Source organism: Polyodon spathula, chromosome 7 (genome assembly GCF_017654505.1).
Source record: "Polyodon spathula isolate WHYD16114869_AA chromosome 7, ASM1765450v1, whole genome shotgun sequence".
Classification (NCBI taxonomy): Eukaryota; Metazoa; Chordata; class Actinopteri; order Acipenseriformes; family Polyodontidae; genus Polyodon; species Polyodon spathula.
The window spans coordinates 1,272,559-1,299,387 of NC_054540.1; the positions used below are offsets into that span (position 1 = coordinate 1,272,559).

The 26,829-nt window shown below is 49.3% G+C and overlaps 1 protein-coding gene and 1 pseudogene across 4 annotated transcripts in view; one reads left to right on the forward strand and one right to left on the reverse strand.

Annotated features, from left to right (window-relative positions):
- The first annotated feature begins 557 nt into the window (after positions 1-557).
- On the forward strand, positions 558-12,451 carry LOC121318982 (annotated as a pseudogene).
- A 3,273-nt stretch (positions 12,452-15,724) lies between these two features.
- The window catches only part of hdac10 (histone deacetylase 10), a 33,785-nt gene continuing 22,680 nt past the window's right edge, over positions 15,725-26,829 (reverse strand). For 2 of the 4 annotated variants that reach the window (XM_041254072.1, XM_041254068.1), the window contains 9 exons: positions 25,391-25,455; positions 24,328-24,553; positions 22,893-22,983; positions 22,419-22,504; positions 21,952-22,008; positions 19,643-19,724; positions 18,833-19,021; positions 17,374-17,536; positions 15,726-16,200 (listed from right to left, as the gene is read on the reverse strand). In XM_041254072.1, coding sequence (XP_041110006.1) covers positions 16,193-16,200; positions 17,374-17,536; positions 18,833-19,021; positions 19,643-19,724; positions 21,952-22,008; positions 22,419-22,504; positions 22,893-22,983; positions 24,328-24,553; positions 25,391-25,455 — 967 coding nt within the window. In that variant the 3' untranslated portion in view covers positions 15,726-16,192. Of the gene's footprint in view, positions 16,201-17,373; positions 17,537-18,832; positions 19,022-19,642; positions 19,725-21,951; positions 22,009-22,418; positions 22,505-22,892; positions 22,984-24,327; positions 24,554-25,390; positions 25,456-26,829 lie in introns of all 4 variants that reach the window. The other 2 variants (XM_041254070.1, XM_041254071.1) reach the window with 2 other exon arrangements.

Genomic DNA, 26,829 nt, shown 5'->3' on the forward strand with positions numbered 1-26,829 from the left:
TCCGTGTCTGTCTGTCCCTGCACTGCACGTCTGTCCGTGTCTGTCTGTCCCTGAACTGCACGTCTGTCCGTGTCTGTCTGTCCCTGAACTGCACGTCTGTCCGTGTCTGTCTGTCCCTGAACTGCACGTCTGTCCGTGTCTGTCTGTCCCTGCACTGCACGTCTGTCCGTGTCTGTCTGTCCCCGAACTGCACGTCTGTCCGTGTCTGTCTGTCCCCGCACTGCACGTCTGTCCGTGTCTGTCTGTCCCCGCACTGCACGTCTGTCCGTGTCTGTCTGTCCCCGCACTGCACGTCTGTCCGTGTCTGTCTGTCCCCGAACTGCACGTCTGTCCGTGTCTGTCTGTCCCTGAACTGCACGTCTGTCCGTGTCTGTCTGTCCCCGCACTGCACGTCTGTCCGTGTCTGTCTGTCCCCGAACTGCACGTCTGTCCGTGTCTGTCTGTCCCTGCACTGCACGTCTGTCCGTGTCTGTCTGTCCCTGCACTGCACGTCTGTCCGTGTCTGTCTGTCCCTGCACTGCACGTCTGTCCGTGTCTGTCTGTCCCTGCACTGCACGTCTGTCCGTGTCTGTCTGTCCCTGCACTGCACGTCTGTCCGTGTCACCCAGGAAACCCGACGGCCTGTGGCTCTCCAGGACCAGGGTAATATTAACGAGTGTTTTTATTTGTTATGTTTTTTATATTTTTTTTACTGTTGATTGTTTCAGCATCAGACTTGGTCAATTTGGGCTCAGCAATAGTGTTCAAATCTCATTTTGGTTTCTGCTTGTGCAGTTTTTAATAATATAACCCTTTTATTCTGTATAATTGAACTGGTAGTAACTAGTTCACATATAGGGTGACCAGATTTTCAAAGCTTAAAACCGAGACACAATGTTAAATAATCAATAAGACTAATTAAACCTTCAGTTTAGGCTATTTCATAGTTATTTAAATAGCCATGCTCTCAGTATCTTTTTTTAAGCAGCTGGCTAATTGCAGTGCACTCCTGGCTGTATAATTTGTGGCTGATTAATGGAACCTGGCATGGGGAAAGCTGCTATGCAGTAGGAGTCTTATTTCCATCCCTGAATGACACTCACAGTTGAGATTCTTAAAGTCAATGGTAACTGTAGAGCTTAAACTTTCTAAGTGAAGGGAACCAAATGAATAGCTTGGCAGTGAAAGTACAGAGAATGATTGTATGTTAACATGTTTGCATTGCTCGTGTTGTTATCCCAGGTGTTTATCGACCCCCCCACCACCAGCCCCTAAGGGAGAGATTGTAGGGATGCCAGTGCTGTGTGCTGTGGCTCTGATGTGAAGAGACAGCCATGACTAGCAGCAGCAGCATCACTCAGCTGGTCAGCAAGCTGTGTGAGTCTCATCTGGCTGTCCTGTCCTGGAAGGGGTTGCAGGGAGGTGCTGGCCGAGTCTCCAGGGAGGCGCTCAGGAGAAAGCTGAAACGGAGAGCCTATGAAGCCCTCCTGCTCCGGCTCTTCCAGGACCCTCCGGTGGCCAAACCCAATGCCCCCCTCCCCTCCCGCAGGGGCGCTCCTCCCCTGATCCCTGGGCGTGTCGGGCCGTGGAGGAGCTGCTGGGGAGGCTGCGGGGGGGCTCGGAGACGGAAGCTGTGCTCGACCTGCTGGTGCACCTGGCCGGCTCCGTGCCCCCCCCTGCCCCCCAGCCACAGCAGAGACTTCTTCTGCCGCAGCCGCAAGGTGGGCCGGCGCCTGGAGCTGGGGAGCTACGAGGGGCCTGAGCTGAGGCTGCTGGAGTCCCAGGCCTGGTCCTTGGTGTGCAGGGAGGAGTGCAGGGCTGCCAAAAGCTTGCACAGGACCCTGGTTGCCATGGAGGCCTCCCCAGGGACTGGGCTGATCGCTCTGGGGCCACTGGGCATGGGCGAGAGTGAGGGCGAGGAGCGGTACGACTGACAGACACCCCTCTCGCTGTTCGGGGCCCTGGTGCACACCCGCACTGCAGACATGGACATCCGGCTGGACCTGCCCCCCGTACCCAGCAACGCGGAGCTCACCGGGCTGGCCATCCGGGTGAGTGAGAGAAACGCACTGAGACACACGTGGGAATCCACAGTACAGTCAACAGTGATCTTTTTACTTGGTTTTATTTGTGATAAGAGGAGCAATTAACATCTATCAGATACCTCTTCAGGAATGAACCAGTCCCTAATTATTTCCCATATGTCTGATTTAAAATCTTTTTGTCTATATGGCTAGCTGGCAATACTTTTTTTTCTGTCTGTCTATGAGTCCAAGCCTCTGTCTGACCCTAACACAGGTTCCTACCAGTCTCGACCAGTCTGAAGACGAGGGGTTCCAGTCAGCCTTGAACCTGAGCCCCGACTCCCAGTCAGAGCCCAGTCTGACCCCCGATGTTGACGTGTGGAATGCTGTGCTCAGCTACGAGCCCAGCCAGAGGCGGTGCTGGGAGAGAGTAGGCTGGTAGGTCATCACAGGGCAAGGATGCAAATAAAACTCCCATTACATAGCAGTTTGATCCATTCCTGGTTTTACTGTGTTTCATAAGACCCACCAGAATGTGTTACCTGTACACTGGTGTTAATCAAGCATCTAATCATGGAATGGAAACTGCTGTGCAATAGGAGTCTTATTTCCATCCCTGCAGGGACGGGATCACTGGGGCGTGGGAGGTGGGATGAGTTGCATGCTGAGATCAGTGTCAGGTGTTCACTGTTGGCTCTCAGGGAAGCTAGACTGGTAGAAGAGCAATTCAGATCACAAGTCTAGTGCAGCATGAAACCAGGACCAGAGGACACAGTTGGAAATTAAGTGGAGACAGACTTGGGACATAAGGTAGTATTTAATTGGAATCCCAGTAGGTTTTGCCTCATTAAACAATTACAATATTTTTTTCAGTTGTAATACAGATTGATTGAGGCAAGCTTTGCTGTGTTTGTTGCTGTGCGATTTGTTACATTTCACCCCTGTCCCCCCACAGCCCCCCTGGGAAGAAGGAGGAGCCCTACCTGACAGAGGTGGGGCGGGAGGCTTTCGACCGCCTGTACCATGTTCGAGAGGGAGATATTCGGCTCCTGAGCACCATCCTCCCCTAGACACCCCCCCTGCATGGGCCTCACAGCGAGGCTGAGCTTGTCAAGAAAACCCTGCATGTGCTTGTCGGAGTGGCCTCAGCCACGTTCTCACTGGACCAGGTACCAGGGAGGGAGGCTGTGAGGATCTGTGTGCGAGTGTTCATTGAGACTGACACGTTCTCACTGGACCAGGTACCAGGGAGGGAGGCTGTGAGGATCTGTGTGTGAGTGTTCACTGAGACTGACACATTCTCACTGGACCAGGTACCAGGGAGGGAGGCTGTGAGGATCTGTGTGTGAGTGTTCACTGAGACTGACACGTTCTCACTGGACCAGGTACCAGGGAGGGAGGCTGTGAGGATCTGTGTGTGAGTGTTCATTGAGACTGACACGTTCTCACTGGACCAGGTACCAGGGAGGGAGGCTGTGAGGATCTGTGTGCGAGTGTTCACTGAGACTGACACGTTCTCACTGGACCAGGTACCAGGGAGGGAGGCTGTGAGGATCTGTGTGTGAGTGTTCACTGAGACTGACACGTTCTCACTGGACCAGGTACCAGGGAGGGAGGCTGTGAGGATCTGTGTGCGAGTGTTCACTGAGACTGACACGTTCTCACTGGACCAGGTACCAGGGAGGGAGGCTGTGAGGATCTGTGTGTGAGTGTTCATTGAGACTGACACGTTCTCACTGGACCAGGTACCAGGGAGGGAGGCTGTGAGGATCTGTGTGCGAGTGTTCACTGAGACTGACACGTTCTCACTGGACCAGGTACCAGGGAGGGAGGCTGTGAGGATCTGTGTGTGAGTGTTCATTGAGACTGACACGTTCTCACTGGACCAGGTACCAGGGAGGGAGGCTGTGAGGATCTGTGTGTGAGTGTTCATTGAGACTGACACGTTCTCACTGGACCAGGTACCAGGGAGGGAGGCTGTGAGGATCTGTGTGTGAGTGTTCATTGAGACTGACACGTTCTCACTGGACCAGGTACCAGGGAGGGAGGCTGTGAGGATCTGTGTGTGAGTGTTCACTGAGACTGACACGTTCTCACTGGACCAGGTACCAGGGAGGGAGGCTGTGAGGATCTGTGTGTGAGTGTTCATTGAGACTGACACGTTCTCACTGGACCAGGTACCAGGGAGGGAGGCTGTGAGGATCTGTGTGTGAGTGTTCATTGAGACTGACACGTTCTCACTGGACCAGGTACCAGGGAGGGAGGCTGTGAGGATCTGTGTGTGAGTGTTCATTGAGACTGACACGTTCTCACTGGACCAGGTACCAGGGAGGGAGGCTGTGAGGATCTGTGTGTGAGTGTTCACTGAGACTGACACGTTCTCACTGGACCAGGTACCAGGGAGGGAGGCTGTGAGGATCTGTGTGTGAGTGTTCACTGAGACTGACACGTTCTCACTGGACCAGGTACCAGGGAGGGAGGCTGTGAGGATCTGTGTGCGAGTGTTCACTGAGACTGACACGTTCTCACTGGACCAGGTACCAGGGAGGGAGGCTGTGAGGATCTGTGTGTGAGTGTTCATTGAGACTGACACGTTCTCACTGGACCAGGTACCAGGGAGGGAGGCTGTGAGGATCTGTGTGCGAGTGTTCACTGAGACTGACACGTTCTCACTGGACCAGGTACCAGGGAGGGAGGCTGTGAGGATCTGTGTGTGAGTGTTCACTGAGACTGACACGTTCTCACTGGACCAGGTACCAGGGAGGGAGGCTGTGAGGATCTGTGTGTGAGTGTTCATTGAGACTGACACGTTCTCACTGGACCAGGTACCAGGGAGGGAGGCTGTGAGGATCTGTGTGCGAGTGTTCATTGAGACTGACACGTTCTCACTGGACCAGGTACCAGGGAGGGAGGCTGTGAGGATCTGTGTGCGAGTGTTCACTGAGACTGACACGTTCTCACTGGACCAGGTACCAGGGAGGGAGGCTGTGAGGATCTGTGTGCGAGTGTTCACTGAGACTGACACGTTCTCACTGGACCAGGTACCAGGGAGGGAGGCTGTGAGGATCTGTGTGCGAGTGTTCACTGAGACTGACACGTTCTCACTGGACCAGGTACCAGGGAGGGAGGCTGTGAGGATCTGTGTGTGAGTGTTCACTGAGACTGACACGTTCTCACTGGACCAGGTACCAGGGAGGGAGGCTGTGAGGATCTGTGTGTGAGTGTTCATTGAGACTGACACGTTCTCACTGGACCAGGTACCAGGGAGGGAGGCTGTGAGGATCTGTGTGCGAGTGTTCATTGAGAGGGAGATTGTATGCCTTTTAAACCTTTGTGAGTGTTCATGATGACTGTTACCTCGCTTGTCCATGTGCCTGTGTGTGCATGTGCTCAGAGATGGCCTCCCAGCATTCACACTCTGCCTGTAACTGACAGATCTGGAAGTGTGAGTGTCAATGATGACCTTGGGGTGTGTGACTGTGACCTTACAGCTCTGAGTGAGCGTATGAGTGTGGTTTCCAAGTGCGTCACACTGTGCTCCCTGTGGAACCAGGTGGCACATGGCGGATATTTTCTTTGGTGAACTGAAGGCTCTCCCTTACAATGTACATGGAGTGTATTAAATCTAATTAACTGTGCTGCCTTGCCCGGTGTGTGTCTCTGTGATGAGTAACACTGTATCTCTGTGTCTCCTGCATTGCAGTCTGCATTGGGGTTCCATGTGATGCCAGGGGTGTATGTGTCCGGTACCTCCCCAGATAGTGTTGCCAGCCTCCTGGAGGAGCTGGCAGAGTACGGGACCCACTACTGGAGACTGAGCCGCTTCTCCCTGCAGCCTGTCCGGGACTCCAGCTACAAAAAAGGACTGGTCTTCCAGGTAGCGTGCAAACACTCCTTCCTCCTTCTCCCTGCAGCCAGTTTATCCAAACGCATCACAATGAATTTGTCTTCCGGGTACTGCACTCTGAATACAGTATTCACTAACAGGACTACACCAGGGATCGAAATAAGACTCCTACTGTAATGAAGGGACTCCTCCTCCTGGTCCACTCATACCTCTCTCACACTCTTACAGCACCCATTTCTAATTTCAAGAGCTGATGTACAAAAATGAATGCTTTTACTAGTTATTATTATTTTCCCTCCCCTTCAAGTTATTTTACTTTGAATTGGTTTTGCCTGGAATGTGCCTGTCTCTGTGGCTGTGTGATCCTGCACTCAAGCACCTGTCCACAACACCCACAATAATAAAGATAACAGTAATGATAATAAAGATAACATCATAAAGATAATTAATAATATAGATGTCCTGGGATTGAAGCCCCTTGACTGTGACTCTGCTGATTAGGGGGCTGTGTCTGTGTTGCAGGCGTTTACCGGTGGAGTGCGGCGATACCTGCATTACTACGGTGCCTGTGTCCTCTCCACGCCCCCCACGCTCAGCCTCCTGACCATCGTGTTTCTCTTCAGGAAGCTGGGACGCCACCTCTGGTAAGTCTCCCAGCACAGGTCTCCTCCCAGGCTTGTAGCAGAGATCATCAGAGATCTGCAGTGCTGCTCAGGAGCACATCCCTTGGAAGCATTTACCACAGTATTTCTGTGCTTTTCCCATGGTTATGCTATGCATTTAGCATAGTTTACCCTGGTTTGCCATGGTTTTTAATATGCTTTACCATACCTCGCTATTCTTTACAATGCATACCTGTGCTTTACCATTCTTTCACTGTGCTTTATTACATTTTGCTGTGCTTTTACTATGAGAAACTTTTGTAAGGGATTTTAAAGCAGATCACGATACAGGTGAAAGCATGGTTTAATGTCCCGCTGAAATGAAGCGGTCTTAATAAATATATATAATTTATTATTTTTTTTAAAAGATCTGTTAATTACTGACATCATTTTACAATGTATTGTTGTACACCCTGCTGCTTCAATTTAAAGCAAGCAATGACGCATAGGCCTAATTAAGCAGGATGTCTTCAGAAAGGCAGGTTTGGGAATGAAGTGAACGGGGTGCTGTACGCTGCTAAGCGAGCCTGTTTGTGTCTCCGCAGGTACCTCTCAGAGCTGTGCTGGTGTGGGGGTGGAACTGGAGCCCAGAGCCTGAACAGAGGGACTGCAGCCTCCTTCCCCACGGTGAGTCCCAACGCTCTGCTCTAGGCTTGTTCATGCTCTGCTCCCTTCCACACACTAACCCTTCTCTGCACTGTGTGTGTGTGTGTGTGTGTGTGTGTGTGTGTGTGTTTGCGTGCTCTGCTCCCTTCCACACACTAACCCTTCTCTGCACTGTGTGTGTGTGTGTGTGTGTATGTGTGTGCGTGCTCTGCGCTCTGCTCCCTTTCCACACACTAACCCTTCTCTGCACTGTGTGTGTGTGTGTGTGTGTGTGTATGTGTGTGCGTGCTCTGCGCTCTGCTCCCTTTCCACACACTAACCCTTTTCTGCACTGTGTGCGCGTGTGTGTGTGTGTGTGTGCGTGCTCTGCGCTCTGCTTCTTTCCACACACTAACCCTTCTCTGCACTGTGTGCGCATGTGTGTGTATGTGTGTGCGTGCTCTGCGCTCTGCTCCTTTCCACACGCTAACCCTTCTCTGCACTGTGTGTGTGTGTGTGTGTGTGTGTGTGTGTGTGTGTGTGTGTGTGCTCTGCGCTCTGCTCTCTTCCACACACTAACCCTTCTCTGCACTGTGCACTGTGTGTGTGTGTGTGTGTGTGTGTGTGTGTGTGTGTGTGCGTGCGTGCTCTGCGCTCTGCTTCCTTCCACACGCTAACCCCTTGTGATCTTGTGGTTATTTACTTATTTTTTTCTTTTTTTTAGATAACAAAGTAATTGCATTTTGCCTAAACACTGGATATAAATGGATATATTGTTTCATTTAGCATCACCTCTCTAGGTGCATTTTCCCCTGCGGTATCGGGTGAGTCTGTGACCGTGCCTCTGCCTCTCTGTCCCGCAGCGTGTCCCTGGTGAACAAGGCCATCGTGGATTATTACTTCATGGAGCTCAACATGGAGAGGCACTATGAGGCACTGCGCCACTTCCTGCTGATGGAGGATGGAGAGTTCGCCCAGTCTCTCAGCGACCTGCTCTTTGAGAAGGTACCAGCGTGAGCACAGGCCTGCTGAGCCCAGGATAGGCCAGATTCATGTTTGTCACAAACTGCATTTGCAGTCAGGTGAAGTGTGTATGATAAGTAGTGCAGATTGAAAATAAATATATGGCCACTGGTTGAAACAAGAGAGACCTGGACTGTGATCCCTTTGAACCAGAGTTGGGAATCCAGGCTCATGTTTCTTCAAAATGAGGGAACTTTTCATGTGAACCCCACATCCCACTCAGTGTGTGTGTTTCTCACGTCCTCAGCTGGGCTCGGGACAGACCCCGGGAGAGCTGCTGAACCCGCTAGTGCTGAACTCCATCCTGAACAAGTCCCTGCAGTACAGCCTGCACGGGGACTCGCAGCTCGCAGCCAACCTGACCTTCGCGCTGCGCTTCCTGCCAGAGCGCTTTCACCCACATGCCCCTGACGCACTCGCCTGCCTGGAGCTGAGATACAAGGTGCAGGAGTACACAGTGATTATACACACACACACCCCTTCCACCCACACGGCCCCGACGCACTCGCCTGCCTGGAGCTGAGATACAAGGTGCAGGAGTACACAGTGATTACACACACACCCCTTCCACCCACACACCCCCGACGCACTCGCCTGCCTGGAGCTGAGATAAAAGGTGCAGGAGTACACAGTGATTATACACACACACACCCCTTCCACCCACACACCCCCGACGCACTCGCCTGCCTGGAGCTGAGATACAAGGTGCAGGAGTACACAGTGATTATATACACACACACACACCCCTTCCACCCACACACCCCCGACGCACTCGCCTGCCTGGAGCTGAGATACAAGGTGCAGGAGTACACAGTGATTATATACACACACACACCCCTTCCACCCACACGCCCCCGACGCACTCGCCTGCCTGGAGCTGAGATACAAGGTGCAGGAGTACACAGTGATTATACACACACACACACCCCTTCCACCCACACGCCCCCGACGCACTCGCCTGCCTGGAGCTGAGATACAAGGTGCAGGAGTACACAGTGATTATATACATACACACACTCCCCTTCCACACACACACCCCTTCCACCCACACACCCCCAACACACTCGCCTGCCTGGAGCTGAGATACAAGGTGCAGGAGTACACAGTGATTATATACATACACACACTCCCCTTCCACACACACACCCCTTCCACCCACACACCCCCAACACACTCGCCTGCCTGGAGCTGAGATACAAGGTGCAGGAGTACACAGTGATTATACACACACACACACACTTCCACCCACCCCTTCCACCCACACCCCCCTGGAGCTGCACTCGCCTGCCTGGAGCTGAGATACAAGGTGCAGGAGTACACAGTGATTATATACATACACACACTCCCCTTCCTCACACACACCCCTTCCACCCACACACCCCCAACACACTCGCCTGCCTGGAGCTGAGATACAAGGTGCAGGAGTACACAGTGAATATATACACCCACACACCCCCAACACACTCGCCTGCCTGGAGCTGAGATACAAGGTGCAGGAGTACACAGTGATTACACACACACACACACCCCTTCCACCCACACGCCCCCGATGTACTCGCCTGCCTGGAGCTGAGATACAAGGTGCAGGAGTACACAGTGATTATACACACACACACCCCTTCCACCCACACGCCCCTGACGCACTCGCCTGCCTGGAGCTGAGATACAAGGTGCAGCAGTACACAGTGATTACACCCACACGCCCCCGACGCACTCGCCTGCCTGGAGCTGAGATACAAGGTGCAGGAGTACACAGTGATTATATACATACACACACTCCCCTTCCATACACACAGCCCTTCCACCCACACACCCCCAACACACTCGCCTGCCTGGAGCTGAGATACAAGGTGCAGGAGTACACAGTGATATATACACCCACACACCCCCAACACACTCGCCTGCCTGGAGCTGAGATACAAGGTGCAGGAGTACACAGTGATTACACACACACACACACACCCCTTCCACCCACACGCCCCCGACGCACTCGCCTGCCTGGAGCTGAGATACAAGGTGCAGGATTAGACAGTGATTATATACACACACACACACACCCCTTCCACCAACACACCCCCGACGCACTCGCCTGTATATAATCACACAGTGATTATATACACAACAATTACGCATACACATGCATTGATTAGACACGCACACACACCTTCCACTGGCATGGTGAAAAACAAGAAAGTCTCAATTAGTGTACATGAGGTTCAGGTCTTCACTTTGCTAGCCTACTTTCTTACATGGGTAGAGTGCTGGCTTTTCTAGGTAGAAATTGTTTCTTAGATAGAGAACTCTATCAGGTGTGTTTTATGGTCAAGTTGTTTTTTCTAGCACTACGATAGATAAGTGTGCCTGTCTGTAGCAATGTTTCCTGGGAGCAGGAAAGGAAATAAGACTCGTATTGCATAGCAGATTCACCCATTCCAGTTTTTACTAGGAGCTTTATTAACCCCAGTGTGTAGGTAACAAGCTCAGGTGAGTCTTGTAGTAAAGCAGGAATGGATGGGAGTGTTATTCCCATCACTGCTAGGAGAGTATCTGTAGTTCTTGAACCTGCTCCTCCCCTGCAGGTGGACTGGCCCCTGAACATCGTGATCACTGACAGCTGCATGAACAAGTACTACCACATCTTCTCCTTCCTGCTGCAGCTCAAACACATGGTCTGGACCCTCCGCGACGTCTGGTTCCACCTCAAGAGGGTAGGTAGGGGGCTACCTGTCTATGTACCACCCAAGCAGAGCTAACCAAGGTTTTAAATTATTTTTTATTTTCTTCTTCACTGTACCTCTTGTAGCACTAACAATATGTGTCTAGCCTCCTTTGTGTTCAGTTGACAAGACAGGAGGTATGACTAATACATCCTCCCCTCCCCTCTGCCTTCTAGTTACTTTGTTGGAATACTTTTATTTTTTATTTCACTCGCCTTCCTTCTCTCGGTAATCTTGTGTATTGCTCCCCTTCCTCTCTCTGTGTTACCACCTGCTCCCCCTCCCCTCCCCCCTCTCCCCCAGCTCTGGTGAAGGGAGCGGGCAGCTCTGTGCAGTTCAGACAGCTGCAGCTCTATCGTCATGAGATGCAGCACTTTGTGAAGATGATCCAGGGCTACATCGCCAACCAGATCCTGCATGTCACCTGGAGAGAGTTCAGAACAAGGCTGGGTAGCGCAGCCAACCTGGACGACATCCACCACACTCATGCAGACTACCTCAACAGGGCCATCTTCAGGTAGGAGGAGAATCGACTCCCACACAGCTACTGTGGTCTAGGGGTTAGAGCCGAGGGGCTGAAGGAGGCAGTGTGGTCTCAAATAGTAGTTAGTACGGTAGTTCTAAAGCATTTTGCCATTTGTTATTGTTATGTTATTTTGTTTCAAACAGTTTTGCATGAGATTTCACAAACAGCACTTTCCCCCTCACTCACTCTCCTCTCTCCCTCGTCTCTCAGAGGTCTCCTGACGGAGAAGGCAGCCCCGGTGATGAACATCATCCACAGCATTTTCAGTCTGATCCTCAAGTTCCGTGCTCAGCTCATCTCCCAGCCCTGGAACAGCCAGCAGGGGGCAGTGGAGCACCCCAGCTTCGGAGTTATGCAGCAGTCCTACCGCACCTTCAAATACTACTAACACTTCCTCTTCAAAAGTACCCTGCCCCCCCCCCCCCCCCCCCCCCCCCCCCCTCTCTCTCCTCTCTCTCTCTCTCTCTTCTCTCTCTCTCTCTCTCTCTCGTATTCAAATCATGAATATAGATTGCTGGGAGTAAACTAAATGGGTTCCTGTTTGCAGAGCATTAGATGTTTATTTAACAGGACTCATCCAGACACTGCAGTAGTGTTATCTGAAGTTTGGTTAATAAGCCACTAGCACACTTAAGGATTAGCATCCAAGCTCTGTGTTTTTAGGTGAGTGACAAATTAATAAGTAATTTTCATCAGATGAAATTAAATTTAAAAAAAGGAACTCCACCTGAACCCTTTGTGGTCCAGTTATTCAGCGCCTGTCAGGCACATCAGGTCCAACTTTATTTTCACATGCGCTGTTTATTTTACACACTGTTTAAAATATTCCCCCCCCCCCCCCCCCCAAGTAAAACCGGTTTAAAGGGCATTGCAATGCTAAGCGACGTCAGTACTGCATCTCCAGCCAAGCCCCATCCCGAGTTTGCTGTATTGTTCACATACCTCTTTATAGATGTGCATACTGATAAATCCTCTCCTGATCACTCGTTTTATCACCAAACTCCTCAGTAATGCAATCAGATTCATTAGGACTCCTGAGGGGAGGGGAGGGGCAAATCAACTTCAACAGCTACTACCAGGACTCCTGAGGGGAGGGGAGGGGCAAATCAACTTCAACAGCTACTACCAGGACTCCTGAGGGGAGGGGAGGGGCGAATCAACTTCAACAGCTACTACCAGGACTCCTGAGGGGAGGGGAGGGGCGAATCAACTTCAACAGCTACTACCAGGACTCCTGAGGGGAGGGGAGGGGCGAATCAACTTCAACAGCTACTACCAGGACTCCTGAGGGGAGGGGAGGGGCAAATCAACTTCAACAGCTACTACCAGGACTCCTAAGGGGAGGGGAGGGGTGAATCAACTTCAACAGCTACTACCAGGACTCCTAAGGGGAGGGGAGGGGCGAATCAACTTCAACAGCTACTACCAGGACTCCTGAGGGGAGGGGGGGGGCGAATCAACTTCAACAGCTACTACCAGGACTCCTGAGGGGAGGGGAGGGGCAAATCAACTTCAACAGCTACTACCAGGACTCCTGAGGGGAGGGGAGGGGCAGATCAACTTCAACAGCTACTACCAGGGCTCCTGAGGGGAGCATTCAGCATAGAACTGCTGAATATGTTTCATGGTTCTCCAACTTTCACAAAGACTATTTACTTATAAGAACATAAGAACATAAGAAAGTTTACAAACGAGAGGAGGCCATTCGGCCCATCTTGCTCGTTTGGTTGTTAGTAGCTTATTGATCCCAAAATCTCATCAGGCAGCTTCTTGAAGGATCCCAGGGTGTCAGCTTCAACAACATTACTGGGGAGTTGATTCCAGACCCTCACAATTCTCTGTGTAAAAAAGTGTCTCCTATTTTCTGTTCTGAATGCCCCTTTTTCTAAACTCCATTTGTGACCCCTGGTCCTTGTTTCTTTTTTCAGGCTGAAAAAGTCCCTTGGGTCGACACTGTCAATACCTTTTAGAATTTTGAATGCTTGAATTAGGTCGCCACGTAGTCTTCTTTGTTCAAGACTGAACAGATTCAATTCTTTTAGCCTGTCTGCATATGACATGCCTTTTAAGCCCGGAATAATTCTGGTCGCTCTTCTTTGCACTCTTTCTAGAGCAGCAATATCTTTTTTACAGCGAGGTGACCAGAACTGAACACAATATTCAAGATGAGGTCTTACTAGTGCATTGTACAGTTTTAACATTACTTCCCTTGATTTAAATTCAACACTTTTCACAATGTATCCGAGCATCTTGTTAGCCTTTTTTATAGCTTCCCCACATTGTCTAGATGAAGACATTTCTGAGTCAACAAAAACTCCTAGGTCTTTTTCATAGATTCCTTCTCCAATTTCAGTATCTCCCATATGATATTTATAATGTACATTTTTATTTCCTGCGTGCAGTACCTTACACTTTTCTCTATTAAATGTCATTTGCCATGTGTCTGCCCAGTTCTGAATCTTGTCTAGATCATTTTGAATGACCTTTGCTGCTGCAACAGTGTTTGCCACTCCTCCTACTTTTGTGTCGTCTGCAAATTTAACAAGTTTGCTTACTATACCAGAATCTAAATCATTAATGTAGATTAGGAATAGCAGAGGACCTAATACTGATCCCTGTGGTACACCGCTGGTTACCACACTCCATTCTGAGGTTTTTCCTCTAATCAGTACTTTCTGTTTTCTACATGTTAACCACTCCCTAATCCATGTACATGTGTTTCCTTGAATCCCAACTGCGTTCAGTTTGAGAATTAATCTTTTGTGCGGGACTTTGTCAAAAGCTTTCTGGAAATCTAAATAAACCATGTCATATGCTTTGCAATTATCCATTATCGATGTTGCATCCTCAAAAAAATCAAGCAAGTTAGTTAGGCACGATCTCCCTTTCCTAAAACCATGTTGACTGTCTCCCAGGACCCTGTTACCATATAGGTAATTTTCCATTTTGGATCTTATTATAGTTTCCATAAGTTTGCATATAATAGAAGTCAGGCTTACTGGTCTGTAGTTACCTGGTTCAGTTTTGTTTCCCTTTTTGTGGATCAGTATTACGTTTGCAATTTTCCAGTCTGTCGGTACCACCCCTGTGTCAAGAGACTGCTGCATGATCTTGGTTAGCGGTTTGTAAATTACTTCTTTCATTTCTTTGAGTACTACTGGGAGGATCTCATCCGGCCCAGGGGATTTGTTTATTTTAATATTTGGATTAATGATCACTACTGTACAGGTTTGGTAAGCACTCTCTAAATGACTGTGTATTATTTGAACAGCGCAGTGACCTTGGGATGTTAAAAGTCTTGAATAGGCTTGAACTCTCTCTCTCTCATATAGAGTGTACCAACTGCTGTGTAAATAACCCGTCCTGTCCCCGAGATACAGTGTGCTGTATGCTCTTATCTTTCCCTGTGTGTATAGGACAGATTGTGCAATAAACTTGGCACTAAGAACTGGAACAATTTATAAACCTCTCATTTGTAAAAGCTATGCTAATCAGCAGGGTTTTTTTTTTTCTTCTTTCTCTCCACACAGCCAGTCCACCCTGAAGCCTGCTCTTGTTGAATCCCAAGTTTAGCAAGGACTGGCCTGTTTATACATTGATGGGTGGCCTGCATGGCAATGGTGCTGTGAAGTGTGGAGGTGTGTTGGCTCTGCAAGGGAGCCTTGAGCCGGCTCTCGCCCCAGGCAACGCCCAGCTGATGAGGAGGTTGGAATATAGACACGGATTGACACAACCCAATAGTAATTATCTAAAAGCAATGTATAAAAGGACATGGTATCAGGTACAACAACTTTATGGAGATTGAGTTTTAAGCAGGTGTTTACCAGCCTTATTGTAGGATCCACTAACATGGCAGAACAGTTATAGACAGATTCAAGTTTACTGTGGTCTAGTGGTTAGAAATGAGTGACAGGAAGGGAGAGAGGCAGTGTGTTTGAATGGTTAGAGCTGAGTGACAGGGAGGGAGGGTCTAGTAGAGACTAAAGAAATCATTGGGGCTGATTTCTGACCACCCGAAATACATACTCTTGGTGCAAAGTTTCTAATGGACTTGGGGCAAAGGTACAGCAGGACTTCCTGAAGTTACAGAGGGATGGATACAGGTAAAGTCTTTGAATTGGTAAAGGTGGTTTGCCACAAAGTAACTTGTTAGCTATGACAGATGAAATGGTAGCCGTATTAGTCCAGAGGTGATAGACAAAAGAGATGTGATAACTTTTATTGGACTAACTGAACAAAAATTAATCACAAGCTTTCAGGAGTGCTTGCGGGAGTGCACCATATAACAAAAAAGAAACAAATAACTTAAATAAGATTTTATATATGTAACTATTAAAAGATATACATTTTTGTTATAAAAAGAAATGTTACTACATTGTTTGATTAAGGCTGTTAAAATGTGGGCGTGGTATATCTTTAAAAGGCTGCCTGTCTGTAGGGGGAGATGAATTGAAAGGGCTGACCAGTATGTGAATAAGTGCTTAACATTACTTAAGAAAACAAATCCTCGCTCTCCTGAAAAACAAAAGAAGGAGCTCAGAGTGTCTTTGATCCTGTCGTGCGAGGTGGACACGTGGCTTGGACATGTCACCCTGTCACATAACACATCGAAAGACTCCTCTAAACGTTACAAAAGGACTCAGGAAAATAATACAATAAGTTACAGTGCACAACCCCGCTTTGGATAATGTCAAACTGATTTCATTTTATTTGTGCAAGTACAAAACCAACATGAGAAACATGCTGTGGTGCTTGGATGAGCGGTGAGCAGCTGCGGTGCCAGCAGGAAGAGCAGGGTGCTCAAGGCCTGTCGGAGGACACGCCCGCGCTTATCTAACTGGGAAGAGAAAACAGCAGAAGAATACAAATGAGCCGATGCATGACCTCAATAGAGATCAACAGGACTTCACTACTGGCTAAACTCACTCTCACCAGTGTTAGCATACAGCGGCTTTTCAGGAAAACTGAAAACCAAGAAAAAACTTAGTTCCTATTATCGAGATGTGACTTAGTTATTAGTTATTCAAAAACTGCTAACTTTACATGGGAGCAAAAAATGAATAAATACCAGAACACACATCCACACTCAGCCAGTGTCTGTTTGCCACCTCAGTGCGATATTCTGAGAAAACAATCCAAAGCGTTTGATTCCCGTCATGATAATAAATACCCTAAACGTGAGGCATTCACTTATTACAAAGCACAAAAAACAAAGATAGCACTGCTATTAAAATACAAAAATGAGTTTATTATTTCTGTTTTTACTTTACAATTCTGTCAGATGTTCTATACATGGGTTGTCGTAGATAAGACTCACTGGCACTTTGGTTGATAACTCGAAGCGATACATCCTCACCTGCTGCAATCCGACTGCGCTGCTCACCTGCTGCCTGCACCAAGCCCCAGTGCTGCTGCAGTCCGACTGCGCTGCTCACCTGCTGCCTGCACCAAGCCCCAGTGCTGCTGCAGTCCGACTGCGCTGCTCACCTGCTGCCTGCACCAAGCCCCAGTGCTGCTGCAATCCGACTGCGCTGCTCACCTGCTGCCTGCACCAAGCCCCAGTGCTGCTGCAATCCGACTGCGCTGCTCACCTGCTGCCTGCACCAAGCCCCAGTGCTGCTGCAATCTGACTGCGCTGCTCACCTGCTGCCTGCACCAAGCCCCAGTGCTGCTGCAATCTGACTGCGCTGCTCACCTGCTGCCTGCACCAAGCCCCAGTGCTGCTGCAGTCTGACTGCGCTGCTCACCTGCTGCCTGCACCAAGCCCCAGTGCTGCTGCAATCTGACTGCGCTGCTCACCTGCTGCCTGCACCAAGCCCCAGTGCTGCTGCAATCTGACTGCGCTGCTCACCTGCTGCCTGCACCAAGCCCCAGTGCTGCTGCAATCTGACTGCGCTGCTCACCTGCTGCCTGCACCAAGCCCCAGTGCTGCTGCAGCTGCTGCCTCTGCGCTGCTCACCTGCTGCCTGCACCAAGCCCCAGTGCTGCGCAATCTGACTGCGCTGCTCACCTGCTGCCTGCACCAAGCCCCAGTGCTGCTGCAGCTGCTGCCTCTGTCTTTCCACAGCCCGAGCATCCTCCTGCGAGGGGGCTGGTTGGGGCCCCAGGACAGGAGCCGGGTCCCCCAACAAGGAGCTCCCGATGAGCCCCACAGCCTGCGCCGCCGAGTCCTGCTGGGTAGAAGGAGACGTCTTTGGGTCGATGCAGGCTTTGAGTGTGATCAGCTGGTGAAGACAGAGCCCTGGTGCAACCAGCCCTGACCTGACTTCAGTGGATCCAGGGAGACCCAACAACACGCATGCAAAGCCAGAGGCTGGGGAAGCTTGTTAGGGTTTTGTTGGCTGCTCAGTATCCTGTAGGTCTGGATGTGCAGTTTTGAAAGAAACACGTTAAAGCAGGTGTGTATGATCTGATACTACAGCAGGGCTGCAAGTCTTGGTTTGAGGTAGTTTTGCACTTCCTAGGTCATTTAGAACTTGGAAAGAGAAATAGTTCCCACCCTTTAAAGCCTCATTTCCTGTCATTAGCAAACCAGCTGCTTCCTTGTTACTTTTAAAACATTCAAATTGTTGTATTCTTTTCATTAAACAAAATGACAAACTCTGCACTCTGGTTTCTAGCTCTTATTCATTAATATGATTGCACCAGGTATTAAGACCATGATTCATTCAGACTCTGTCATGATGACCAAAAGTTCTACTTGTGGTCAAACTGGAATGATGAATAAATGTGATATAATAAATAAAGCTCATTTAAATTGTTGGCTTTTCACAAAAAGATTTAATGACTTATATGTTTCTCAGTGTTTGTGACTACCTCTAATGATGTTGAATGTACTTCATACTCGCAGCCGCCCAGCCCTTACAGATAAGCACGCAGACAGTGTAGCTCACAGCCACCCAGCCCTTACAGATAAGCACGCAGACAGTGTAGCTCACAGCCACCGAACCCTTACAGATAAGCACGCAGACAGTGTAGCTCACAGCCACCCAGCCCTTACAGATAAGCACGCAGACAGTGTAGCTCACAGCCACCCAGCCCTTACAGATAAGCACGCAGACAGTGTAGCTCACAGCCACCCAGCCCTTACAGATAAGCACGCAGACAGTGTAGCTCACAGCCACCCAGCCCTTACAGATAAGCACGCAGACAGTGTAGCTCACAGCCACCCAGCCCTTACAGATAAGCACGCAGACAGTGTAGCTCACAGCCACCCAGCCCTTACAGATAAACACGCAGACAGTGTAGCTCACAGCCACCCAGCCCTTACAGATAAGCACGCAGACAGTGTAGCTCACAGCCACCCAGCCCTTACAGATAAGCACGCAGACAGTGTAGCTCACAGCCACCCAGCCCTTACAGATAAGCACGCAGACAGTGTAGCTCACAGCCACCCAGCCCTTACAGATAAACACGCAGACAGTGCAGCTTGTGCACAAAGGAAGCCAGTGAATGCCTCTGCCCCTTACCTGTATGAGAGCCAGGACCCTGCCCTCTGCCAGCCCCTGCAGCAGGCTGGTGAGCTGAGCCTGAGCTGCCCAGCCCCCCCCAGTACCGTCCCCCAGTGCCATCACCACCAGGCTAGGACCGAACCCGTACGCCACGGGCAGAACCAAAGTGAACAGAACCTGCAGCAACCCGCCTCGCGCCTCGCTCTCCTGCAGAGGAACACACACCAGCACTGACAGTCACATCAGAAAGGAACTCTAACATGCTTTACCATACCTCGCTATTCTTTACAATGCGTCCCTGTGCTTTACCGTGCTTTATTACACTTGACCATGCTTTCACTGTGCTTTATTACACTTTGCAGTGCTTTCACTGTGCTTTTACACTTTACTATGCTTTCACTGTGCTTTATTACACTTTGCAGTGCTTTAAGTATGGAGAACTTTTCTAAGGGTTAGTTTAACATGGTTTGTTTTTTAATATGCTTTACCATACCTCTCTTTCTTTGCAATGCTTCCCTGTGCTTTACCATGATTTCACTGTGCTTTACTACACTTTGCAGTGCTTTTACTATGGAAGACTTTTATAAGGGTAATACAATAAAGAAATAATGTAAAGCATGCTTAAACACTTGAGTGAAACCTCCATAGATCAATGGGACCAGCAAGTAAAAGCAATCTGTTAGACAAATTAACATCTGTAACAATACCGCTGAATTTAGAAATACTAAAAACTTAAATCCTTTTTTCTAGAAGTCTTTTTTTTTTTTTTTTTTTTTAAAGATATTAAAAAGCCTTTTTCGTTGAACTGAAGTTTGCTTCAACACTTACCTTCTTCAAGCAAACTGGAATGTGATACTTGGACTGCCTCTCTCTTGGTTCTGTACTGCAGATCTGAACCAGCAAGATTTTACTGAGAAAGAGAAACACATGGGATTAGAGCAGGCAGACCTGCAGGCTGCTGTTTGCAGTACTGGATTCACGCCGAGTGCAGAGCTACACTCTCAAGTGATATTGTCAGTGTATTGCTGCTGACTTCACGCCGAGTGCAGAGCTACACTCTCAGTGATATTGTCAGTGTGTTGCTGCTGACTTCACGCCGCAGTGCAGAGCTACACTCTCAGTGATATTGTCAGTGTGTTGCTGCTGACTTCACGCCGAGTGCAGAGCTACACTCTCAGTGATATTGTCAGTGTGTTGCTGCTGACTTCACGCCGAGTGCAGAGCTACACTCTCAGTGATATTGTCAGTGTGTTGCTGCTGACTTCACGCCGAGTGCAGAGCTACACTCTCAGTGATATTGTCAGTGTGTTGCTGCTGACTTCACGCCGAGTGCAGAGCTACACTCTCAGTGATATTGTCAGTGTTTTGCTGCTGACTTCACGCCGAGTGCAGAGCTACACTCTCAGTGATATTGTCAGTGTGTTGCTGCTGACTTCACGCCGAGTGCAGAGCTACACTCTCAGTGATATTGTCAGTGTGTTGCTGCTGACTTCACGCCGAGTGCAGAGCTACACTCTCAGTGATATTGTCAGTGTGTTGCTGCTGACTTCACGCCGAGTGCAGAGCTACACTCTCAGTGATATTGTCAGTGTGTTGCTGCTGACTTCACGCCGAGTGCAGAGCTACACTCTCAGTGATATTGTCAGTGTGTTGCTGCTGACTTCACGCCGAGTGCAGAGCTACACTCTCAGTGATATTGTCAGTGTGTTGCTGCTGACTTCACGCCGAGTGCAGAGCTACACTCTCAGTGATATTGTCAGTGTGTTGCTGCTGACTTCACGCCGAGTGCAGAGCTACACTCTCAGTGATATTGTCAGTGTGTTGCTGCTGACTTCACGCCGAGTGCAGAGCTACACTCTCAGTGATATTGTCAGTGTTTTGCTGCTGACTTCACGCCGAGTGCAGAGCTACACTCTCAGTGATATTGTCAGTGTGTTGCTGCTGACTTCACGCCGAGTGCAGAGCTACACTCTCAGTGATATTGTCAGTGTGTTGCTGCTGACTTCACGCCGAGTGCAGAGCTACACTCTCAGTGATATTGTCAGTGTGTTGCTGCTGACTTCACGCCGAGTGCAGAGCTACACTCTCAGTGATATTGTCAGTGTGTTGCTGCTGACTTCACGCCGAGTGCAGAGCTACACTCTCAGTGATATTGTCAGTGTGTTGCTGCTGACTTCACGCCGAGTGCAGAGCTACACTCTCAGTGATATTGTCAGTGTGTTGCTGCTGACTTCACGCCGAGTGCAGAGCTACACTCTCAGTGATATTGTCAGTGTGTTGCTGCTGACTTCACGCCGAGTGCAGAGCTACACTCTCAGTGATATTGTCAGTGTGTTGCTGCTGACTTCACGCCGAGTGCAGAGCTACACTCTCAGTGATATTGTCAGTGTGTTGCTGCTGACTTCACGCCGAGTGCAGAGCTACACTCTCAGTGATATTGTCAGTGTGTTGCTGCTGACTTCACGCCGAGTGCAGAGCTACACTCTCAGTGATATTGTCAGTGTGTTGCTGCTGACTTCACGCCGAGTGCAGAGCTACACTCTCAGTGATATTGTCAGTGTATTGCTGCTGACTTCACGCCGAGTGCAGAGCTACACTCTCAGTGATATTGTCAGTGTGTTGCTGCTGACTTCACGCCGAGTGCAGAGCTACACTCTCAGTGATATTGTCAGTGTGTTGCTGCTGATAGTGTCCAGAAAGACGTGATTTATAAAACATGTCAAAGTTAGCCATTTGCTACAATGGGGCCCTAAAACATTAGTTTTAGTTTTAAGGAGTGTTAAGTTAATTGCAGGGTTTACAAACTTGCTTTTAGATTAAGTAGTGCTTAATCTAGTAGTGCTCTAAAACATAGTAATTGAAAACACATTTTACGATTTAAAACTTGATTGAATTTATTAAAACAGGCCTTAATCTTTTGTGAACAGGGTTATTTGTTAGAATAAGAAGGCTGCATCTGAAGAGCTGCGAAACAGTGTGTGTTTATTCAAGGTACCTCCGTCTCTGGAGAATAAAACTGTGTTCTGCAGAGTAGCTGGCTGCTCAATTTGTGGAAAAGAAATCAGGAACCGTCACAGAGTGCAGTAGTGTGACTGCACTCTAACCTGCACTGTAAAGAACTCAATCAGATCTCTCACCCATCCTCTGTGACGTCAAGGGGAACCTCTTCATCTCCCAGGAACACGACCAGCACTCTGAAACACAGAGAGGCAGAGTTACACACCTCACACCAGCCCTGTGGAACACAGAGAGGCAGAGTTACACACCTCACACCAGCCCTGTGGAACACAGAGAGGCAGAGTTACACACCTCACACCAGCCCTGTGGAACACAGAGAGGCAGAGTTACACACCTCACACCAGCCCTGGGCTTCAACTCTCCTTGTTTAGAGATATTATTGGAATGACCTTGTGTCAGAAGTTTGAATAAGGAGACCCTACTAAACCTGTTCCATAATAACTGCTGGTACTTCATCACAGCATGAAACAGTCTCACCTGTGAGTCAGTAGGGTTGCTAGCAGGAGTTGTTCATGCAGATATAAGGGAGGAACATTATCATAATACCTATGGGAGAGGTGGTATTATGATTTAGAGGGCGGGGCACCTGTCAGTCTCAGAGTTGATTGCGTGACCAGCGGCGCAGGCGGCTGCAATAGGAAGTGCTGGAATGACAGCCAATCCATTCCTTACCTGCAGGAACAGAGCCACAGTTATACAAGACATACAGGACAGGATCTGCCACCGTCCACCTGAAACACAGCTTTCACAGTGCTGGGGTTAATATTCACCCCACAGCACACCATAATAACCATCTTTGTGCCTCCATGCAGGCTTTGCATACCCAGCGCAGTGCAAACAAACACGCTTTTATCTGTTTTTGTTGAAAGTGCCACTGTATTCAACAAGGCTTCTGTGAAGCCAGCACACTACTGTATTGAAACACACAGTAGAACCCTGTTATATAAACTGCTCTGGAGTTTTGGAAAGGGGGTGATGATTCTCAAAGCTATTTACTCATTTTCATTAACATCATTTATTTTCCTCCCATTTAGGGTGTATTAAAAAAGGTCCAGTTTACCTCCTTTTTCATTATTTTATCCAAGACTGCAAAGAGATTTCCCAAGGAACACAGCGCTTTCTCATCCTCCAGTGATTTCAGGGCAGCAACCCTGAGGAAACAGAGGCTGTGTGAGGATTCATACACCCAGGGGAGCAGAGTGCACGCTCGCACCCAGAGAGACTGTGTGAGGATTCATACACCCAGGGGAGCAGAGTGCACGCTCACACCCAGAGAGACTGTGTGAGGATTCATACACCCAGGGGAGCAGAGTGCACATTCGCACCCAGAGAGGCTGTGTGAGGATTCATACACCCAGGGGAGCAGAGTGCACGCTCGCACCCAGAGAGAGGCTGTGTGAGGATTCATACACCCAGGGGAGCAGAGTGCACGCTCGCACCCAGAGAGAGGCTGTGTGAGGATTCATACACCCAGGGGAGCAGAGTGCACGCTCGCACCCAGAGAGAGGCTGTGTGAGGATTCATACACCCAGGGGAGCAGAGTGCACGCTCGCACCCAGAGAGAGGCTGTGTGAGGATTCATACACCCAGGGGAGCAGAGTGCACGCTCGCACCCAGAGAGAGGCTGTGTGAGGATTCATACACCCAGGGGAGCAGAGTGCACATTCGCACCCAGAGAGAGACTGTGTGAGGATTCATACACCCAGGGGAGCAGAGTGCACGCTCGCACCCAGAGAGAGGCTGTGTGAGGATTCATACACCCAGGGGAGCAGAGTGCACGCTCGCACCCAGAGAGAGGCTGTGTGAGGATTCATACACCCAGGGGAGCAGAGTGCACGCTCGCACCCAGAGAGAGGCTGTGTGAGGATTCATACACCCAGGGGAGCAGAGTGCACGCTCGCACCCAGAGAGAGGCTGTGTGAGGATTCATACACCCAGGGGAGCAGAGTGCACGCTCGCACCCAGAGAGAGGCTGTGTGAGGATTCATACACCCAGGGGAGCAGAGTGCACGCTCGCACCCAGAGAGACTGTGTGAGGATTCATACACCCAGGGGAGCAGCGTGCACATTCGCACCCAGAGAGAGACTGTGTGAGGATTCATACACCCAGGGGAGCGCTTGTGAGCAAAGTGCACGTTCGCACCCAGAGAGAAGCTGTGTGAGGATTCATACACCCAGGAGAGCGCCTGTGAGCAGTGTCACCCAGAGATAAATGTATAAATACTAAAACATACATAACTCAATGACAAAGGTCCCCCCCCCCCCCCCCCCAAATGTCTTCAATTGAAAAACATACTTCTTGCCAAAATGCTTGTCATTGAACTTAAGTTTCTTTTAGCATTTCTAGTTGTGCATAGTTGCTGTGTAACTTAGTATGACCTTTTAATTTTTCAATGTACCATGTTTTTATAAAAAGCATTGCGGATCTATACAGGTGCTGTTTCATGTGGTTTGGTGCCGTGCTGTGTCAAAAGTGCAGAGGAGTACCCTCAGACCTGATGCACCTGGCAGCCTGCTCCAGTGTGGCTGGGCTCCCCTCCACCCTCAGGCTCCGTTCCAGGGATGAGCTCTCCTGTCCTGCCGGGGTCGTTATTGCGGTCCTCATCGGGGGAGCTGGGGGCGGGGCTTGTGCAGACTCCACAGCGCTCTGCCCGTTAGACTCCTCCTCCTCACCCCCCTCCTTGCGGCACTTTGTGCTGGGCTCAGAGACAGGGAGCAAATCTGAGAGAGAGGTGGAGCGAGGAGAGAGGGGGATGAGAAAGGAGACAGAGATAGGTAAGAGAAATTTGATAGAACGAGAGGGTGAAGAAAGAGAAAGAGGGAGGGTGTGGAGGTGCATAAACGAAAAGGGGAAAAAAAAGTATGGAGGAGAAAATGGGAGATAAGGGTTTAGTGCAGAAAATGAAAAGGGAGAGACAAGGGGGAAGGGAGAGATATGTAAGTGAATGGAGTAAGATGCAAGCATGCAATGCCTGTTTCCAACTATAAAAAATTGCAGTTTTGTAATTTCCATTCAAGCAAGATTATTTTATTATTTTCTTAAATACATTTGGTGACCGACTATTATTTTTATTTATTTTTCCCTCCGATTTGGAATGTCCAATTATGTTTTTTTCTCCTCACCGCAGCAAGTCCCCACACAGCTCAGAGGTTCTGAAGGGGTGTGAGCGTCCTCCAATCTCACAAGCCTGAAGCCAGAATTACACTATAAAGCCTTTTACACGAGCAATCGAGCAGAGCTACCGATCCTGGAAGACAGAGATCAGCGCTGCTTTTTATCCACTCTGAACATGCTCGGTGTCTGGCCAGGAGGGTCAGAGCCAATGCGACGCCCCCTTCGGACCCCCCAGGAAAGTTGGGCCTCTTTGCACAGCCTGGACGCGAACCACGCCATCCAAGCTGCGCGACTCATCCTGCGGCAGCGCTTCAACTGGACGCGCCACTCGGCGACCCCTGTTCAAGCAAGGTTTCTGTGGAGCTCCCGAGTGTCTTTTCAACCTGGAACAGGAAAGATGAAAACAGAGAAGTGTGCCGTCCATGACAGCATCCAGCTCTTACCTTGGCTGAGACAGCCCCAGTACTGCTGATGGGCAGCCCTGACATTCTGAATGGACTCTACAGCACTGAGAGGGACAGAGAGAGGGAGAGAGAGAGAGAGAGACAGAGGAGAGAGAGAGAGAGAGAGAGACTTTTAAGATCCTTTATTTAAATATTCCAAATAAAATCCATTAAAATTCAAATAAAGGTAAAACACAACAAAAGTTAAGATTCCTACTGCCTGAGCAAAATTTAAAAAATCCTAAAATATATCGTGTTCTCCTTAAAAACAGATTTTAAACAAAATAAAAGGATCATTAAAAAATCAATATTAAACAGTGTTTTTTTCTTTGTTGAAAACAGATAAAAGCCAAAATAAAACACTGTAAAACAAAAATTAAATAAAATTAGAACAAAAACTGGAGCTCCCCCTCCTCACTCACAGCACACAAGGCGTCTCCCACACACCACCTCTCCTGAAAGTCCTCCAGGTTACTGACCAGTTTAAAATACTCAAACTCTACTCTGATCTGGCTGACCACGAGCACCCTGAACTGAACCACTAAACTGTTCAGTCCAGAACCAGAGAGTTGATTTTTCCTTGTCTTTAAAATAGCCAATTTTGCCTGTCCAAATAAAAAATTAATAAGAACACACCTGTTTTTCATTTTAAAACTGTATAGAACCCCAAAAATAAAAAGCTCCTTACTAAAAACGACCCCTAAATTATTCAGGATTCCCTGCAGTAAATTAAAAAGTGGCCGCAGCCTCTCACACTCACTGTAGGCATGAAAGAGAGTTTCCTCTGCTGAGCAAAAAGCGCACTGCTCACTGATGCTGGGGTCCACTCTATGGAGAAACCTGCCTGTGGACACAATGCAGTGTAGAATCTTCCACTGCAGGTCCCCCACTCTCTTGGCGAGAGGCGGCTTGTACAGCACCCTCCACACCGGCCTGTGCCCCTCCTCTACAGCCAAGTAAGCTCGCCACTTAGAGTCTACCAGACCCCTTAGCCTACTATACTCTGTGGCTTTAACACACAATTTGTATATATGTTTTCCATTCATTGTGTGAAAGATAATTTCCTCCACATTCTGCAATTTAAGCAAAGTCCCTCCATTCTCTCCACCGCCTCACCTTCCTCACCTACTGCTGGTGACACGATCATCCCTGGAAATAAGGAAAGCTGTCTCTGCTCTGTGCCTCTGGACAACTCCTCCCTCAGGACTGCCTTGAGCCGCGGGGAGAGGCAGCCCCTCAACTCACCCATCAGTCTTTCTGCAAGCCTCTCTGAGTGCCAGCCTAGCTGTGCAGTTAGCTGGGAGGCAGTTAGCCAGCAGGAGAGCTCAAGGTTTAACAGGTGGACCATCCTGGTTACACCTGCTTTTAAAAAACTGGCACAGAGCGTCATCGACTGGAGGAACTTAACTGGAAAGAGTGGATTAAAAAATAGGGGCTCC